This window comes from Leguminivora glycinivorella, chromosome 16 (assembly GCF_023078275.1).
Source record: "Leguminivora glycinivorella isolate SPB_JAAS2020 chromosome 16, LegGlyc_1.1, whole genome shotgun sequence".
Lineage (NCBI taxonomy): Eukaryota > Metazoa > Arthropoda > Insecta > Lepidoptera > Tortricidae > Leguminivora > Leguminivora glycinivorella.
The window spans coordinates 8517606-8537935 of NC_062986.1; the positions used below are offsets into that span (position 1 = coordinate 8517606).

General features: G+C 37.3%; 3 protein-coding genes across 9 annotated transcripts in view; 1 reads left to right on the plus strand and 2 right to left on the minus strand.

The window, feature by feature from the left end:
• Positions 1 to 1380: 1380 nt before the first annotated feature.
• Positions 1381 to 15205, minus strand: LOC125234646 (CWF19-like protein 1). The gene is made up of 11 exons (XM_048140977.1): positions 14980 to 15205; positions 14736 to 14896; positions 14554 to 14652; positions 14200 to 14423; positions 13829 to 13944; positions 13463 to 13682; positions 13045 to 13159; positions 12287 to 12438; positions 11580 to 11756; positions 3373 to 3533; positions 1381 to 2533 (listed from the first exon to the last, which is right to left on the minus strand). The coding sequence occupies exons 1-11, from the start codon at positions 15033 to 15035 to the stop codon at positions 2380 to 2382; spliced, it is 1635 nt and encodes a 544-aa protein (XP_047996934.1). The 5' UTR covers positions 15036 to 15205; the 3' UTR covers positions 1381 to 2379.
• Positions 15206 to 15420: 215 nt separating this feature from the next.
• LOC125234645 (negative elongation factor B) lies at positions 15421 to 17371 on the plus strand. Its single transcript, XM_048140976.1, has one exon. It carries the CDS (start codon positions 15549 to 15551, stop codon positions 17313 to 17315), a length of 1767 nt encoding a protein of 588 aa, XP_047996933.1. The 5' UTR covers positions 15421 to 15548; the 3' UTR covers positions 17316 to 17371.
• Positions 17372 to 18188: 817 nt separating this feature from the next.
• LOC125235021 overlaps positions 18189 to 20330 on the minus strand; it is a 78685-nt gene continuing 76543 nt past the window's right edge. For all 7 annotated transcript variants that reach the window (XM_048141471.1, XM_048141474.1, XM_048141476.1 and 4 more), the window contains 2 exons: positions 19514 to 19651; positions 18189 to 18881 (listed from right to left, as the gene is read on the minus strand). In XM_048141471.1, coding sequence (XP_047997428.1) covers positions 18704 to 18881; positions 19514 to 19651 — 316 coding nt within the window. In that variant the 3' untranslated portion in view covers positions 18189 to 18703. The remainder of the gene's footprint in view (positions 18882 to 19513; positions 19652 to 20330) is intronic.

Sequence of the window (20330 nt, forward strand, 5' to 3'; positions counted from 1 at the left end):
GTGATCTGTTGAATTGAATGAAAGATTTATACTTTGCGATTTTACTGCAGAGATGAATAAATTAATAAAAAATATCTAACAAAACGCTGTCTTCCGAACAAGATATTCAAGATACATGCAGAAAAATATTTGTATCAAACATTATAAATATATGACTGTGGTAGTATTTGTTACTACTTAAATATGACAATATCCCTCTATACTCGCGGCTAATTCTCTTGCAATACATTTATGGCGTGTTTAACCTTTTGAACGCCAAGAACACCTAATTAATGACGTTGTACGCGACATCTGTGATTATTATGCAATACGCTGTCCATGTAATATTTAAACATTTTACAGGTCGAAAGCTGGCACGAATGGAATAAACGAAACTTTGATTCTATGAGTGACACCTGTATCAGCATAGGTTACTACTGTAGGTTGTTACTGGCAAGATACACAATTTTTTTGCTAACAATCTGTCACACTCATAGACATTTTCATTAGGCTTGTGTTGTGTAGTGCATGTACTAATAGTACAAAAGACACGATTCCCTGCACTGTACTAGACCGAACTACTCCCAAATGATTCTGCTCTCTAGTACATTTAGTACACTCACACACGCGCAACAGAATGGGAGCGAAAGGAGCGAAGAGCCGAGAAGTGACAATGACAGCAAAGCGATCCGAGTGACCCGACCGCAACCGAACTAGAATCGAAAAACTCTGACCGAGAGCGCGCGTAAACGGTCAATCAACTCTCAGATAGTACGAGCGAGCGTTACTGTACATCATATGCACAATTTGTCTCTCACTCGGTGTACTACTGTACTAAACATCCTAAAAGAACGAAGTAGTACACTTCGGAGATCGTACTAGTTGGGAGCGATCTTTTCAGTGAACGAACAAGCACAACTCAAAGTTTCATTCATTCATTCCATTCGTGCCAACTCTTGCGAATTGACCTGAAGTAAGGTTTAAATTAGGCGCGGCCCTGACCTTGGTGTGTAAGTGGTGTTTTTGTTTATGGCGTTCAAAAGGTTAAGTGAAAAATTAACCAACGATATGCAATTTAGTTTAACTTTACAGTGGAACCGCAAAGCACACAGAACCCGTTAAACTGTGACCACATCGGAGATCAAAAGCGAACTATTTAGACCTAAAATCGTATGTCATTTACTTTCGAGACTTCTCAAAATAATTTAAAATATTAGACCTCAAAAGTCGTTATAATTCTAGTCAATGTACCATTACCATATCATTTTTGAGAGTTATGTTACAATACTTTGATACACGTACGTATAAGGGTTAGTTAATCATGTTGTTACTGATATGTTTTTATAAAGCAAACAAATGAGTTATTAGGACAGTATGATGTGGACGAAAATAAAAAAATCATTTACTTGAAACTTTGTGGTTTTATTTCTTTCTTAAAAGTTACACTTAAAATTTACATGTATTATTAAATACATTTGGAGAAAAATAATTACATTTTTATACTTTCATGTCGTTTTACAACATTTTTATTTACACAATGTAAAGGTAGGTTTCATTAACTGCTATCATTTGACTAAAATCATCCCACTTGCAGGGCAAACAAATGACGGACGTGACGGTTTCTCGCGCGCGATGTAAACTAGATACAGTCACCGGCATAAAGGAGTGATGATTTCTGTACCTCTACCTTGTCGCCTTTAATCGATTAACAATTTCGTATGACATTTCAAACAAGACGTTAATATGACAAGGTACATAAATCATCACTTCTTTATGCCGGCGACTGTACTCGTCCTTTCGGCATGGATTTTTTTTTATACTTATTATACATATATGGTTCTTTTTAAATATAGAGTAGTGATAGAATAGATTAATAACTGTATAGGATATTGCAGGGCCAAAACCAGAACTTTACCGAAAATTTATATTTTTAACAAAAAATATTGAAGCTTCGATGCATGAATAGCACCTTGTACCTAATGACTATAACAGCAAAGATGAATGCTTGAATATATACAACTTTTTTTATTATATATGTAATTAACGCGACATAACGTACATTTTATCAAGCAAGTACTTTAATAGGGCCCAGAATCCATCACTATCGTCGTCAGCAGCAGTCTCGGAGTCAGAAGTTATAAATATTAAAGACAATGAAGGTAACTGATATAACACTCATCTTGTCAATCAAATACTCAAGCCAGGCCCAGAATCAATCGCTATCATCGTCCGATGTAAAGTCTTAAGGGTGAAACATTTCTTAAAATCCGTTTAATTGTAAATTCCGAGCATAAATAACAGTTTCACAAAAACTGAAACCGCAAATATTAAGACAATGAAGTTACCTGACATAACATACATGTACATCTTGTCGATCAAATACTCGAGCCAGGCCCAGAATCAATCGCTATCGTCGTCCGCAGTGAAGTCGTATGGGCGGAACTTTTTCCTGAAGTCTGTGACGTATACGTCTTCTTGGTCGCGGCTGAGGAGGCACTGCCGCCAGTCCGCTTTATCCTCGCAGTCTAGGATCTCAGGGCTCGAGAGGACGTCTCTGAAGAAGGAATAAGATTTAAAAAAATAATTCTTAGGAAGACTAGGTAAGCTAGAGACTAACCATCGAATCACTGCACAAAAAAAAAACCAGCAAATTCAAAAAATTCTTTAGCTGGTAACCCGAAGCATAGTGCGAATATTCGTTTTTTTTCGTATTCGTTTATTTTCATCATTTCGAACCTAATTCCAGTTACAGATTATCGAAAATAGCATGCTTCTCACACTGCTCCTGATCGGTTTAGCCATTATAACATCCGTAATAAATACACTGAGACAAAGGTTGAGGTTATGAACGAACAGAGGTTGACAGTCTGTTTGACATGTAAAATTGTTGCCACAATTATATAGAATTCTGAAAATATGCTTGTGCAGCGACTCGCCGGTCAGACTAATACGTCTTGATATTTAAAGGAAGGCGACTTAATGCACTCACAAGATATTAATCTCGTCAGTGCATATTGTGACGCTGACAGTTTCATGAATAGGTACTATAGACTCAACTGTCACCAAACACGGCTGTTGCTTGCGCCTTAGCCTAGCCTTTGATGTATGCAAAATTAATTTTGACGACATGTTGACACATCAATTCATATCATTACAAACAAAATAGTGTCCATTTGGGCGATATTGAAACCTCTAAGTCCTACTTAGAGATAACTTGCCACTTTGTTTAAATAAATAAATAAAAATATTGTTTATTGAACATTCCTTTGATTTAAGCCAAAATCGGTCAGCATTATAACTTGGCGATGGCTCGGTATCGGTCCAATATCAATACTTCAAAAGTTCTTGTTTGTTGTTTGTGTTCGCTGTCTGCCGTTCCGTGGGATCACATACCTCCCGAACTGCAGAGGGAAGTTCTGCTTCGTGTGAGCGAAGAGTTGCTCGCCGCTGGGCAGCTCCGCGTGGAAGTAGGGAGTTCCCGGCGTGGCGACTTGGCTCATCTCAGAGTACGGCGGCAGCACTTCTATCTGTATACTGTTGATGCCCGCTTCATCCTGAAAAAAAAAGTAAAATATAATTATCGTACTAGCTTTTTCCCGCGGCTTCGCTCGCGTTAAAAAGAGACAAAAAGTAGCCTATGTCACTCTCCATCTCTCCAACTATGTCCAATGAAAAAATTACGTCGATTTGTCGCTCCGTTTTGCCGTGAAAGACGGACTAACAAACAGACAGTGTACATTTATTCTAATTGTCTGCCCACTTTCGTCATTCCTAACTTGATAATCTCCGTCTTTACCACTTAGTACTGTATGTGAAGTAGTGTTATAATTAGGGATTAATTTTCTATCTTTAGTCATATGTTTAGGACATTCCGGTCTGAGGGTTGACTCAGAGCGGACGCTGCACCACCACCTGCAGTGTATACTCAAACATACTTGTGTGTTTTATTAACTACAATTCCTAGATGTCAGTCTCATTCTTTCTTCTTTAAATCTGTTACCTTTTTCAATTCAGACTGTTTTGAAAACTAGATTAGTACATTTTTTTTTTTTAATATTTATATACATATATGAGTGTTTTTTTTTCTTCAATAGCATACAATATAATTGTACAATGCAAGCATCGCACATTTCTCGCGTCAGCATTAAAATTAATATAATTATGACTTGATTAGAATTGCTTTGCATTGCTTGATTGCATTTGCATGCATTTAGTTATGTTTTATTGCAAATAAATAATGATTGATTGATTGATTGATTGCTGTATTTGCGATTACGCTATACATCGACTTATGCATTAGTTTACGTTTATACGTGCTCCTAGCTAGTACTCAGTATACATTGGTTATCAATAAATTTATAAGTGTATCAAAAATCAGTGTTTCTATCAAGACTACAATCAACCATCAAGAATCATATCATCTAAGGTGTACGGCTCGTACAATAATATTTCACTAATTTCATACCTTTTCATGATTTACATTTTTTTAATAGGTCGCTTGTCAGGCGTCTAATGTATATTTGGTAATTATTGATGATAACTGATTGTATCGGCCCTATACTTCATTATATGCACCTATTATTGCTAGTAACTAGTAAATAGTACATATAAGTATTTCGTTATAGAACCTAATGTATCTGGAGCCTCGTCTGCCGACAAACCATACTCTGATTTGGCAGAAGATAAATTTAGTTGTAAGTTTAGTTTTTGAATAAACATTTATTTCATTTTATTTCATTTTTCATTTCATCTAATGCAATTCATAATACTTACGGATATTATAATGTTTAGTTAGATCTACCTACTCATAAATTTAATTATAAATTGCAGTGCATAGTTATCAAAACTTTTACTGTCTCCAGTTTTTTTTTCTCTGGATCGAAAGGGCTCGTGATTCATTGCATTGTAATACATAGAGATACTACCTATATAGAATATGCATTAAAATCCGATTCAGGGTCACGTATCCACTTTATCGTTTTATTGATTTTGTTTCATCATGGTCAGCTTTCTTTCTCGTAGATACTTTGTACCACACAAAGTAATCAACGATTAATTTTCTAAAATAGATAGCTGTTCATATACTATTTAAGAAGTGCTTACCCAATTGACCCAATTATACTAACATCCGATTTATATCTACACAGTATGTATATATTTTAGATAACACTTTTCTTTTAAAGTATTTTATCAACATCTTTTTTTTATTATTATTATCTCTTTATCTATCTTAAGATCTTAACTCTTAGGCTAGGCTATTTTATAATATGATTATTAAAGAAATTACAAAACCACTTTTTTTTTGGCTGATTGGCGATTGACCATAGTCACACCTGATGGAAGGTGAAGACATAGTCGAAGATGGAGCTCACCGATTCAGTAATACTTAGCATATTCACTTTTATCTTAAAGAGACCGAGGTCGTATTTTTCTGGGAACATCTATGGTGGGAGTGCATTCCATTCCTTTGATAAAATATCATCTAAATTATTACCCAAATATTATCTCCTTGATTTACTTTCTTTGCGCTGTTAACCGAACAAATCAGCATGCCCATTTACAAGGCATCAAGTCATACTGAAATTGACCGGAGTAACAGGAGTAACAGTATACTTATACAGCTCACCGAACTACGAGGTAGTTTAGTAGGTAAGCACAGTGTTTCTCCCAAGGTACCACGATTTGATTTTGTTTTTGCAGCTGTGTCTTTAAATTCCTGCAGGAGATGTGATATCTTGACAGACTCCGCGTTTATTTATGTGTCACACGGAGAGAAAAACAACTAGATTTCATGTTCTTTCAACATTTCAATTTTGTTTTTTTAAATTGCGCCTACGTGTTCTTTCATTCCAACTACAAGTTTGATGTTGTTAAGTGTAACTACCTTCTACAATGTTTTTTTTTTTTATATACCACGTCGGTGGCAAACAGTTATAGGGCCTCCTAATTGAAAGCGGTCACCGTAACCTATGGACGCCTGCAACTCAAGGGGTGTCACATGTGCGTCGCCGACACATTAGAAACTTGTATACTCCTTTTTATTTTAGAACCCCATACTGTAGTTCATCGGGAATACCTTGACATAGCTCATTCCACAGCCGGAGCGTTCGTGGGAGGAATTATTATTGATTTTTTTGAACCAATGTTTTATTTAAACCAGCAAGTCGATTTTGTAAAAGCACATGTCACATATTGTTTTAAACATATGTTTAGCTGATTCAATAAAATATATTTTAACAAGTTTGACCTCGTTGTTTGGTTCGTACAAATTCGACTTGTATCATCAATATTGTGATTTATTCCCTTTAATACTAAAATACTATTGTTTCAAACAAATAAACACGCAACAAGACGAGTTAGATTCACAAGGCAAATTTCTCTCAGTTGTACCCTCAACTTCACATCCGTCTATCAATTCATTTATATATAGAATCATGTTCCCTAACCTCTAAATAATGTGAATTGTAGGTAGTTAGGTACCTAGATAATTGACGTGAAGCATTGAAATCTGTGATTATTTAACATTTTACAATCACTACAGACAAAGCTGATTCAGCCGCTGATTGTTGTCCTTTTGTTCATTTTCTTGACCAGACGAAATAAGGTCACTAGTGAGATTTATTTTATAAATTTACAAACTTAGGTTACTAGTTCGCTTGGAAAATCTTTAATATGTATTCACGAAAGAGAGACCACATTTCAATATCCTCCCGTGAAATTACGCAAACAAGTTCAGCATTTTTATTTCTTATTTTTTTTCCTATATTAGTTCAATAGAGGCTCACAGATCCATTAGTTTATTTGTTTTAACTGGACACCTGACTTATATGAGATTCACCTACATGAATCTCTGCAGTATGTACCTATTACCCTAACTGATAACGAGTACCTTCAGTACCAATATATTTTTGTAATGATTTTCAACTGACGTAGATTGTCTTTGAAAATCTATCATAGATCAACTTAAACAGGCATGTCTTTCTCTTGAGGTCACCCATACCTGACAAAGCCTTGTTGACGATAAGCAGAGTTAGCAACTTGTTTTTTTTTTTCGCGTTGTTGAAATGTATCAAGCGTTCGCTTAATTTTATTAAATTCAGCTGCACCACTACGTGTTTTTTATATACAATGCAATGTCAAACCAATGCACTGTCTTTTTTTTTCACTCTTTTCACTCTGATTGACGTTAGCGGCATCTAGGTATATAAAGAGTGTTTTTTTCCAGCGCTCCCACCGAATTCCCACTGATGTAGGATCACCTTCGCTGTCAAATGCCTCCAACGACAATTAAGAAGCCATACTGGACTTTCTTGGGGCAACCTGTACCCAATCAATTTAATGATTCTAACTAACACAAGTCAAAATATATTCTATTGAAAATATTTCAACTTATGCTATCTCAAAGTACTCAGTCATTGTACTTGAGTGTTTTACTGGGGTAGTTGTCTCAGACTCTCAGGCACTGGAGGCCTTGGTATTTTTTCTTTCATATGTGTAATTTATTTCGGTTTCAATTTAATGATATTTATTGACCGACGTCAATCTATTATTATGACAATTGAAGGCTCAGATAGTATTTATTATCTGATCTAAGCGTCATTTAAGCACACGTTCAACCAGTATAACCGTAATTTACTTCGTGTTTAGGTTATTATCATTAAGCTGATATTTGCAACAATTCAATGTTCAGTTTTTTTTTCCTATTGCTATTTAACTACTGTTTATAACAATTTAATGATCAGTATTATCTGCTGTATCCAACTTCGCAATTTAATGCCTTATTTTCAACCACAAATGGCATAAAATTTCTTAGTATTTAAGTGCCAATTAAATGGTCGAAACTAAACAATACAATTGAATGTACAGAGTGCACCTCCATGTGCTGTTTCCAAATTCGCAATTTAATGCCTTATTTTCAGCCACAAATGGCATAAAATTTCACAGTATTTAGATGCCAATTAAATGGTCGATACTAAACAATACAATTGAATGTACAGAGTGCACCTCCATGTGCTGTTTCCAAATTCGCAATTTAATGCCTTATTTTCAGCCACAAATGGCATAAAATTTCATAGTACTTAGGTGCCAATTAAATGGTCGATACAATTGAATGTACAGAGTTGCACCTCCGTTTAATGTCTCTTTTTTTTTCTGCCGACTTTACTGACAAAGTAATTTAATACTCAGATGGAAACTGCTTATCATAAGTGCTTCAAAAATGTGTTTTTTTTTCTATACTGTGTTTTTTTTTCGTTAAATTTGACACGTTGTTAGGTTAATTATCAAGAACCATCCTGTATATCACTTTTAGGTAAATATGCAATAAAAAATGTTCATCCTTTTCATACATAATAAATTAATTTATTATTGTGAGAGACCCTTAAGAATAACATTCAAGTTAGAGTCAAGTGATTGACGGCATATGTCAAAACAAATAACATTAGGAATTGTTGTGTTCAACACTTTTTTTTTTTACTCGATAACCGCAAGAATTACGACGCTAGTTTCTTAGATAAATTAAAAGTTAACGTAATCCAATAACAACAGGGTGTATATTTCTTTATTTATTATAAGTAGGTATATTTAGCACTTAAAGTGAACCCATCTGGTTTTCTGGTTTTTAAGTAATTAAATACTCAGATAAAACTGCTCGAAATCGGCGTTAGGAATGTTTACATAAGTCATCCGCGACAAGAGTATTAGTCACGATTTTATGGCATGTTCAATCAATTCAAGATTCACGTTCAAGTGATAATCTATCTCTATATAAGTGTTACTTTCCCGACATATGCATAGATCCTTTCATTTGCAGCTGTAGTTCAAATAACCACTTAATGAAGTCGTGACTTACGTTACTTTTACGTAAATTCACCCATGTAAGTAAGTATACTTAGGTAAGTATTTATCTAGTTTGTTTTGGTTTTCACCTTACTCTCAAACATCGACTAATGCTACCATAGGACATTTAAGTGTGATGGTTGTACAACATTTTATCATTCAAGTAAATGCCTTATTTAGGTAAATAGCTTAACCATTCATAAGTTTAGCAACATCACATAATTTTGTGTATTAAACCAACCAACAGGTAGATGGTAACTTCACTAATTAAAAATAAATATCATTTCTTTTGGTTGGACGGAAATTATTGTAATGATTCCGGGCTGTGATTTATGTAATAAATCAATTTTATAAACCCACTACACATAAACTCAAATAACATTTTGGTACCTAAAAACAATTTGCAATCTAGGTAGGTAACCAAACCGTTTACTAGGTAGGTAGGAGCCACACACCAACACCTGTATAGGCATGACAATCTAGGAAGGCTGGCCGTATGTTGACAATTACCTCAAACGTTTTATTAATTGCATCGTTCGGTTACCTGCTTAAGGTTTATATTCGCGCGGTTGAAAGAAATAACATTTCATTTATTTTTATTTGGTTTTGACTTAATTCTTGAAAAACTGCCGTTATAATCATTTCGCTTTGTAGTATTTAATGAACACTTTCATTTAGCTTCATTACGTTCCGAAACTACTAAGAATGCCAGTAATTTAAAACGGCAGGTAACCAAACCTGTTTACAAAAAGATAACGGTGCATCATGGCGCATCGTTACTCGATTTTATAGGTTATGTTACTTATGTTTCTATCCCATCTTTTCCGAATACTAGATTCACGTGGTAAGTACTTGCTTTTATCCTCGTCGCCACTTGTAATGTCACGCTATTATGCTATATACATCGGGTTGGCTCGCCAATACACACCGCACGTCCGTCCTCTATCTCGCTCGGACACCGACTGCCATATGTACTCGAGACACCTATACACTACAAGGTGGACATCTTTAAGGCATCAAAATACCCTTTTTTACAACCCTATACCTGACAGAACATACACCTTGTCGATCAAATAGTCGAGCCAGGCCCAGAATCAATCGCTATCATCGTCCGATGTAAAGTCTTAAGGGTGAAACATTTCTTAAAATCCGTTTAATTGTAAATTCCGAGCATAAATAACAGTTTCACAAGAACAGAAACCGCAAATATTAAGACAATTAAGTTACCTGACAGAACATACACGTTGTCGATCAAATAGTCGAGCCAGGCCCAGAATCAATCGCTATCATCGTCCGATGTAAAGTCTTAAGGGTGAAACATTTCTTAAAATCCGTTTAATTGTATATTTTGTTCGCGATACGAGTCACCAGTGTTTGGGGTGCGAGGAGCGGGCGGGGAATGTGTTAAGCGCGCTGTGATTGGCAGTTTCAAGGACGGCGGGCAGTCGCGCCAGATGAAAAGGGATAGAAGTATGACTGTCCCTCTACTGACGCGTAAGTGGCCAATGTAAGTTGACCTATGCTCTGAATAAATTATAAATATGACTTATTTGTGGAATGTAATGCCGTCTGTTTTTAAATTTGAGCTTCTTGTTACCTTTCCACACCATTTCACACTACAGGTGGACATCTTTAAGGCATCAAAATACCCTTTTCCAATTTTTTAGTGCGAAAAACACGCGCTGCTTTCGGGTCTGTTACTTGGTCGATACTGATCGGGCACGGCGAGCGCCCGCGCTTATATCAGTGCAAATACTAGGAAGGCTGGCGACCGCGAGTCGTCTTGTAATGGATGTCTATAGGGGTTGGTCTGTGACAGACACATACACTTTCCCGTTTATAATATTAGTATGGATGTTGGGAGAACAGTTTTTACACTCTGTCGTAAGAAACTTTCTCCGATTATTACTATCGATTGTGGCGGACGGTCACTAGTCACTAGCCCTAGAAGCCTTGTACAAAAGAGCATGCTGCTAAGATCAGACATCTAAAAGAGTACTGTTTTTAATCAACATCCGAATGTGGCTGTCGAAGAATACTTATCAAGTGATAATCGAAACAATCGAATCACAATAAGATTTCAATTACAAACAAGCATAAGTAGGTACCAGGGCGCGCATTTTCTGTAACAAAACTATGACGCCGGACTATAGCCTACCTGGAACACCTCAAGCACAGTATAATAAACAGTAATATCGTACAGTATGGCCACTCCCGCTCCCCGCTTAAAGTGCCGCCCACCTCCTCTCGGTTACCTCACAGGCCTGTCAAAAACGCGAACAGTCGACCTGTCATATCTCACTCATACAAGCATAGTACCCGTTCACCTACACGAGCTTAGACTGTGTGCTAGGAACGCGCCTTTTTCATATAATACAATACAATACAATAGTTTATTGATAAAGCCAAGTTACATGTCAGGTATAAACATTCGATTAAGATTGTTTAAAAATAAATTGGACATTAATGAAGTAACATACATTTGAAGCGCACTGTATCTGCATGTGTGACGGCTTGAAGTTCCTCTCGAAGAACAATGTGTCTATTATCAAATCAACAGGCTCGATAGCCCTCGGTCAGTCTTCTAACAAACGTACGCCGCGAGTGTGTATGTATGCGCTCCGCGCAATCTCGTGAGAATGAACGGGAATGAATCTTTCTCATTCGCTTGCTTGTGTTGCGTACGTACACGGCGCGCACACATTCATACCGCCTGGCGTACGTTTGTTAAAAGTTACTACTGGTCTTATAGTATTGTTTACCTGGAACACCTCAAGTATCTGTGGCTCGCTAGCCCTCGGTACCGGCACGCACTGTATCTGCATATGAGATGACTTGAAGTTCCTCTCGAAGAACACGACCGCCTTGCCACTGGCTTCATACATGTTGCGGAGCGCGGCTTTGAACTTCTTTATATCTGTTGCTACTTCTTCGGGCGCCTGGGAGGGGAAAATGGGCTTTAGAATGTTGAAATTAGGAGAAAATACTACATTTAATAATGGCATGTAATATTGAATTCATAGTTCATTAAAATATATATATAATAAAATGGGGGCCGATTTTTTAATATCTAGTGATCGGTTTTGTCACTCGAAAACCTGTGAAAAACGGCGAAATTGAATTATTGAATCTATGAATAATTATTGTCCATTACTTGTCAGTCCTATTTTTGGAATATAAACGTTTAACAATTAGAGACGTTATGGACACACAGTGGTCGAAATTTAATAAATCTGCCCCGTGTTGGCCATGTTCCTTCAAATATGTTATGTGTTATATTATCCAGACCTTCAAATAGAACGCCGTAGAGACGTTATTGAAATGGTTTTTAATGACTGCTTATTAATTAAATTATGTAATGAACTTCTAGACATAAAATTAAAATATAGCATAGTCAATTTTAAAAAACAAATTGATCTAAATCCCTTGAGTTTTTATTAAAACACAATAGTAAATATCTTATACTTACTTTAACCAGCGATTGGTGATGTGTAATAGGTAATATCAGGACATGGTCCGGAGTGAGAGGCCCCTTGGGCAGAGCGAGATAGCAATGCTCGCCCACACATATGACGAGGTGCTTCTCCACAGTTGGTGACGCCAGGCAGAACCAGCATTGATCTGCGGATAAATATTTTATATTAGAATCAAGCCAAGCCAGATGACGTCGATTTTGGCAGTCTTCGCACGTTTTGAGCAAACGTAATTGCATTGCAATTGCAACCTTCGTTTAATCTGTTGTATCATATCATAATCTGTCTTTAGTGCGTTTTCACATTATCTGATCCCATATCGGATGTCGGACCGATATCCCATACATTACAGGCGCCATCTTTGATTTTTTCTATTGAAATCCTCCCGACATCCGATATCGGATCTGATAATGTGCTGAAAACGGATAACGGTGTCCCCAAATATATCGACGCGGAATCGGTACGGATGCGTTCAGCGACGACGATGCGTAAACGTCTTCATACACCTACTTATGTTGTATAATATTTTAGGTAGGTTAAAACAGTGGTGGGCAAACTTTTTTCATGTGGGCCGAAATTTAAAGGAATTTTAGAGGAGGGCCAGATCTTAGTGGACGCTATTGATTGGTAGCCGACTATAAATCGTAACGAGCGATTCTATATTATTTATATTATATACAACTCATCAACATACATACAACTTTCAATTTAGAAGTGTCTGCAATGACCCTTGAATTTATTTGGAGCAACAAACCTTGATCGAATTCCCTCCTCTTTCTGTCTTGATGGTCGCCCCTCCTTTTTCTTTTGCCGCCGTGGTCATCATCTTTTGCGTCCATGTCGTAGAAGAATTGCCCGTTGCCAGTAAACTACAAAACAAAAATCTAGACTTTATTTTTGCTCAGTAAGTTTGATCCTTATCCATCCTTCTTCAATTAATTTTGCCTAGTGGACCACAAAAAAAAATTATTGCATGAGAGCACAAGATATAGCTGGTTTTTGAGAAGCGGGTACACTGTTAACACAGATCCAACTGCTTCACGAGTAATTTGCCGCTCAAAGCTTAATCAGTGTAGACTTGCCTCTTTCAAGGCATTGCGGAATGCCACAAAGCTACCGTACTTCAAATGCTGGTGAAATGCATTTGTAATAATGATTCAATCATACATTACCTTAACAACCTTCCCTGGCTGATGCTGCTTCAACAGCTCCGGATCAAACGGACAAGCCGTTTCATCAGTGGTTGCCTGCAGCAAGTCTGTCATACGCATCTTACTGATGGACTGTAGTGAACAAGCGTAGATCCATTTATCTTTAGTCTTGTTACCAACGGGCGCTAATGCTATGAACCTAGTTGCACTTTCTCTATAGTCTTGATGGACACTTAGGTTTCTGTAGAAAAAGCGTGATATGAAAATAATTTTTAGGCACAAGTCAAGAAAAATTAATAACTAATTTGTTAAGAAAATTTTGCAAAGGTCAATAGAATACAAACTTACATAAAAAAAGTTACAAGCGAACATAGTATATAATGTTACCTGTAAGGTTGCCTCGCGAAATATTTATTTGGTGAAGGCACCAAATGATACCTTGGTTTAATATGCATAGTTAGCCATGCTATTAAATCTGATGTTCTTTCTTGCTCTATTTCTACCTACAAATAAAAAAAATGTAAGGAAATTATGGAAAATGACAACAACAAGGAAACCTATATGGCCAACATTTTTTAAAGCACAGGCCTCTACCAAAATTAACATCCCATTTTGTGGATTAAAACTTACTCCAGAATATTTAATACAAATATTGGATTATTGGAGCCATCATAAAGTTTAAATATGAAGTTGTAAATATTGCTTTTATAAGGAATAAGCATAAAATACTTTTATAATTCAAAGCAGTCACATATTACCTTTTGAGTTTCATCCTGCTGTATCCCTGCAGGCCACAGAGTAGTAATCAGTATGTCAACACCCCTGTATTCACTCTGGCCTCGGAAACAAGCATCTCTTACGGCACTGCAGTCACTTGGCTCAAATGTACACATGGGCATGTCTTTGCCGAGTTCTCTGCGGGATAAACCACTTAAGTATGCTATTTTAATGTCTTGGCTTGTTGTGAAGATGCCCCTTTTTCCTAGAAATAGTAAGTTGCTGTTAAGAAACAATAAAACCATATTCCAGTTGTTTCCAATGAGTTCTCAAAACAAATTGAAAATTTTACTAGATAAAAACTAGGAGCATAGATTTGTACATTAATATCTTACCCATATAAACCACATTAGGGACGATTTCAGATCCTTCTTCACAGTAATATTGACAATGATCACTGTTGCTGGGTCCAAAAACATAAGTAGGTACTGGAACTAAAAAAAAATGTTACACCCTACAACATTTAAAAACAAGCACAAATTAAGTTTTCCTATGATATCTCCTATATTTAAATTACCTTTTCTATACCCCATTTTGTAAGCATCCAACTGTGAATTATCTTCGCCAAAGAAATTTCCCACGCATAGCAAAACATCAAAAGGACCAGACTTCTTTACAATGGTCTCAACGCGGGAAAACAAGCTGAGGAAGTTCCCATTCACATCGCCACAAAACAAGCTAAGGACAAAAATGTTGGTTAGTAAAAAGACATCCAAGAAATAATAAGACAACAATGCTTATAAAAATGTATGAAACATTACGTTTTTTGCTTGGATTGTTCTGCAAATGCGGACGAAGAAGTTACAGTTGCAGACATCGTTGTAGTCTAACAGGGATCCCTTTTCCAGAGGTTATAATTTTACCTAACACTCAAAGTGTTTACTTAAACTAGTTGTTGTGAATTGATCCAAGTCGCACAGTAAATCAATGAAGTATTTGATTTTTATTTGGACATTGTAAATACAACGCAGCGTTTGGCACTGTATACTGCTGTGTACCGACCTGGTACCGACTGTCAATGTCAATTGTCAAAATCAAAAACGCTCTAGAACTATTCAAGTATCACTTACTATGTAGTTTAAAGTGCAGCAGTTATTTTATATTCTTGAACATAATTTATTTTGTTAGTATTGTGGCCAGCCTGATTTTAATTTCAAAGTGACATACTTCTGATGTTTTCTTTATCTGTTGTCTGACTGACATGCTATGGTGGAAACGTCAACTTATCAAGAAAATGATGCTACGTTACTCAATGTAGCTTTATTTTTGTTTATTTATTAGAAATTTATATAATTTCGAGTGATTAATTTACATTGTGAACCCTACGATAATGGCTTCATCAAGTAAGTTACCTGGCACTGGCTTAGAAGATGTCGGAGTTCCCGGACAAGCCTACCTTCGAGACGCACTCACGAGCTGCACCGATCCATTGAAAGCTATAGAAGAATTTCAACTTGAAAACGGTATCCTGTTGCCTTCTTTGAGACCAATGCTGCCTCTACTCGATCTCCATGGCGTCCGTAGACTAGATTTTCATACATCAGTTTTAGAAGAACTGAGAGATAAACTTACATCGCATATAAATGAACTGGGGTCGAAAGAGAACAAGGAGCATGACAAAAAACTCAAGGAATTGCTCAATAAAAGCTTTTCGGTTGTAAGAGTGAAGGCTTTACGACCAGTTATAATGAGTATTTTGAAGAATACACCACACATAGATGACAAATTCCTCAGAGTTTTAGTAAGGGACAGAGAATTGTATAATGATACAGATACTGAAGTGAAACGACAAATTTGGCAGGACAACCAATCCCTATTTGGCGATGAGGTATCCCCATTATTAAGTCAATATATTAGAGAAAAAGAAAATGTATTATTTGACCACGAGAACCTTAACAATTTGTTCTTTTCACCTTCACCAAAAGTCAGGAGACAAGGGGCGGTTGTACAGAAACTCGCCCACATGATTGGTAATAGTGTTAAGTTGTATGACATGGTACTACAGTTTCTCCGCACCTTATTTTTAAGGACAAGGAATGTACATTATTGTACCTTAAGAGCTGAACTGTTGATGGCTCTCCATGATTTGGAGATCCAGGACATTATTTCTGTTGACCCATGTCACAAATTCACGTGGTGTTTAGATGCTTGCATCAGGGAGCGCAATGTTGATATCAAAAGATCCAGAGAACTGCAAGGATTCCTAGATAGTATAAAGAAAGGACAGGAGCAAGTATTAGGTGACCTATCAATGACCCTATGTGATCCCTATGCTATTAATTTCTTGGCTACCTCAGCCATAAAAATTTTACAACATTTAATAAACACTGAAGGTCTTCCAAGGGACAATACAATATTGATACTCTTGTTGAGGATGTTAGCACTAGGTCTTAGTGCTTGGGTCATGATAGACTCGCAAGAATTCAAAGAACCAAAGCTAGATAGCCAAGTGGTGACTAAATACTTACCAGCATTGATGTCTCTAATGGTAGATGACCAAGTTCGAGCCACTCATAACAAACTGCCACCAGATGAGAGAGAATCAGCTATTACAACTATTGAGCACTCTGGGCCCCCTCCTGATGCCTGTGAGGCTTATATGCGAGAGAGTTCAGTCTGTGGTGTCTTAGCTATGTATTACACCCTGCATGCTGCTAAATTGAGGGACCGTGGAGCCTTACTCAGAATTCTCAGCATTCTGGGCAGTTGTAAAGATGGCAGGGCATATGAAGACCCCTTCTTACATGCACTGGTTGCACTACTAATTCAGCTGCCTGATGAGTTCCAAGGGGAAGACTTCAGTACAGTTCTATTTGATGAATTTTTCTTTGCTGGTCTATCAAAAGACAATGTTACCAGACATTTATTGAAGCTGCTTTGGTACATTCATCCTAAGCTACCAGAAACTAGAATACAGACGCTCATGAAAGCATTGCAGCCTGGTACACAACACAATGAATCTGTACATAAGTTGTATGAGACTTTACAACAGAAAATGACTGTGCAAACAGAGCCGGCAGGGCCAAGTACTACTGAGATGGAGTACTTGGACTCACCACTTATGAGTGTGCCGACTCCAGCGCCTTATCATATGTAATAGTTTTTTGTATTTAGTATATTACTAATATTTTAACAATAAAATAATGTTTAGCATACTGGTATTCTTTTCTTTAATGCTTTTATACCAAGTGAGAATTCAGTAGGTACGGTCACGGACTTTAATTGTTGATCCACTTCTAGCCCATTTTATACTGGACACGTCAAAGTTTAAGTATGACATGACAAAATTATTGTAGCCTCTGAATGGCTCAACAGTTAAAGTCCGTGAGTGTACAGTCAACAGTACAAGTATTGGAACCCTAGGCCACTGTAGAACTATGTCATAGTGATGTTATAAATCAGATTGTAAGAAATCTCTTACGACTGGTCATTTTGACATGGTTGTAGAGTAGCCTAGGGTTCCAATTGGTTGATTATACAGTAACTTGTATCATTCTCGTTCACCTACTACCACCTACTGGGGTTCTTCAAGAAGCAGGTATTTAGGGTTCTCAAAGGTCGGCAACGCATAAGTGGCTCCCCTGATGTTGCTTATGTCCATGGGCGGCGATGACTGCTAACAACTGAGTAAAGCAGACTAGTACAAAATTATACCTTAGAAGATTTTAGTAGACAGCAGCATTCATTTTAATTTATTGAATAAAAAAATAAGACTAATTTTTTTTTATACTACGTCGGTGGCAAACAAGTATACGGCCCGCCTGATGTAAAGCGGTCACCGTAACCTATGGACGCCTGCAACTCAAACAGTGTCACATGCGCGTTGCCACCCCATTAGAAACTTGTACATTCCCTTTTGCTGTGTTAAGTACACAGCAAAAAGGAGTGTACAAGTTCCAAGGAGGGTTCGGGTTGCCGACGACTCAAAGGACAAATGGTAGGGTTCGTAGAAAGAAATTAAACAAAGAACTAAAATCTCTGTAAATATTTATTAGTATTGACTTAAAAAAACCGTTTTACAATTAAAGTACATTACTGGACGTTACAATTATCTATTTTATGGACGGACATCTGAGCACAATCATGGCAGTTAATCATGTTACTTTGGTCATACAAAGTTTGTCATTGTTTATTTAGTAAATTACAAAATATATATTAAATTACGCGGAAGGCCAACTATTCTAGCTGTTTAAATCTTGGCCTGTCCGCTCACGGAAAAGGGTATTTGACTATTTTTCAAATCAAATTCTATTAATGAACTCTCAGAAACGATTAGAGATACTAAAAAATTTATAATGAAACATGTCACTGTCAAGTTATCTATCCTTTACATTTTATAAAACAGAAATTTATAGTCTTAAAATCTTAACGTTTTTATTAACCTTCTGTTTTTTTTTAATTTCAAGCATGACATGAAAATATTTATTTTATAAAATACAGTCAAAGACCCTATCCCGTTTAAATGGCCAGTCCGCAAGATGGCGTTCAGTGGGCGCGTCGCTCAGGCTTCAGATCCAAGGAGTGGAGAGACCGGAGCGAGCGAGAGCGCTCGAAGAGCGAAGGGTCCGTGTAGATGGGCTCGCTGCCGTCATCGAAGGCGTTGGCCAGGCGGCCAGCCGAGCCGGATTCCTCGCCGACTTCAACGAACGTCCTGCCTAGACCACTGGAAAATGAGGTGGGTATTAGTTGCTAATATTTTTGGGTAGGCGTTAAATTCTTTTGTATGAGATTTAATTTTATCCTGGGCTCATACAGATATCAGATCGATATCTAAGGTCTCGAACCCAAAGTCATGGGTCGCAGCAGGTACGCTTACGTTTTGATGTTCTTTGGGCCCATGAATGTGTTCGCGTAAATAGATTCTAACTAAAGCCTAGATTATTATGTCTGTATCTGTATCATAAGTAAGTATTATTGTACTACCAGAAAAAATATACAATACATTAAATATAAAAGAAAGAAGAAGGAGGAAGTATAAAGGCGAACTTATCATTGCCTTAGAGAGAAGGGTTTGTGCAAACAGGAAGCAGAGAACAGCGATAGACCTGTTGGTCTCTTCTGGGATCAGAGTCAGGAGCTGTAGCTTGAATGGTCTTAGCGCCCACTAGTAGGTGTCGCGTTGATTTATAGGCCTAGACCATTATTATTTCGTTTTAGACAGGCAGCTGGCGCCGGTACGTCTAAATCATAGTTCACTTTGCACGATTTCACTTACTAGATAGTTTGTTTAGTTTATTTTTAAATTGATTAACACTGGTTGAGTTCACAACTTCAGATCGGCTTTATATAACTTACCTTAGTGAGAAAGGTTTGTGTAAATGCGAAGCGGAGAACAGCGAGGGGCGAGTCGGTCTTGGGCCGGGTGTGACGGGCCGCAGCGGAGGTGCAGCGCTGGATGCTTGGATATTCTTACGGACCACGCGCCAGTAACGCCTGGAAGAAGTAGAATTTTTTTAATATAAAACATTTCCTATAAAATCTTGGCAAACTTTCAACTAATAAATCACTGCTCTGGCACTCTATACAATAGGAATATTATTTAGTTATATATTATAGTATTTCAAGGACTATTCCAGTATGTTTACGGTAACGCGACGCTGTACCTAACAGGTAGGTATGGTGTTCAAACGTTCAAGAGCTATCTGAAGGTATACATTACCTATAAATGTACAAGGCTGCAAGAAGCAACGCCAATAGAAGAGACAGCAATACGCACAGCGCTACAAGCAATGCAATGCCCGGTAGTGATGTGGGGACACGCAAACCCCTATGGCGGCGACGATACGGCTCTCTTTTATTCCAGTAAGATTATGATGGCGCGCTATACCTAACAGACGTGATATTCAAATATCTATAGCCACTTACAGGCCCATCTGAATGCCCCACATACCTGTAAATGTACAAAGCTGCAAGCAGCATCGCCAACAGCAGTGACAGCAACACGCACAGCGCTACAAGTAGGGCGCGGTAGTGGTGTGGGGACACGCAAACCCCTACGGCCGCGATCACTGGTGACGAGTCGGGTCCGATCTCGTCTATTCCATAATTCCAGTAAGATTGCTATATAAGGTATACCTAACAGACATGGTGTTCAAATGTCAATCTATAGCCC

Coding starts and splice junctions, on each gene's coding strand:
- LOC125234646 (XM_048140977.1), bottom strand. CDS start 15,035: ATGTCTGCAACTGTAACTTCTTCGTCCGCATTTGCAGAACAATCCAAG. Junction 14,897..14,979: donor GAACAATCCAAGCAAAAAAC/GTAATGTTTCAT, acceptor TTTTGTCCTTAG/CTTGTTTTGTGGCGATGTGA. Junction 13,945..14,199: donor AGCAGGATGAAACTCAAAAG/GTAATATGTGAC, acceptor TTTTATTTGTAG/GTAGAAATAGAGCAAGAAAG.
- LOC125234645 (XM_048140976.1), top strand. CDS start 15,549: ATGGCTTCATCAAGTAAGTTACCTGGCACTGGCTTAGAAGATGTCGGA.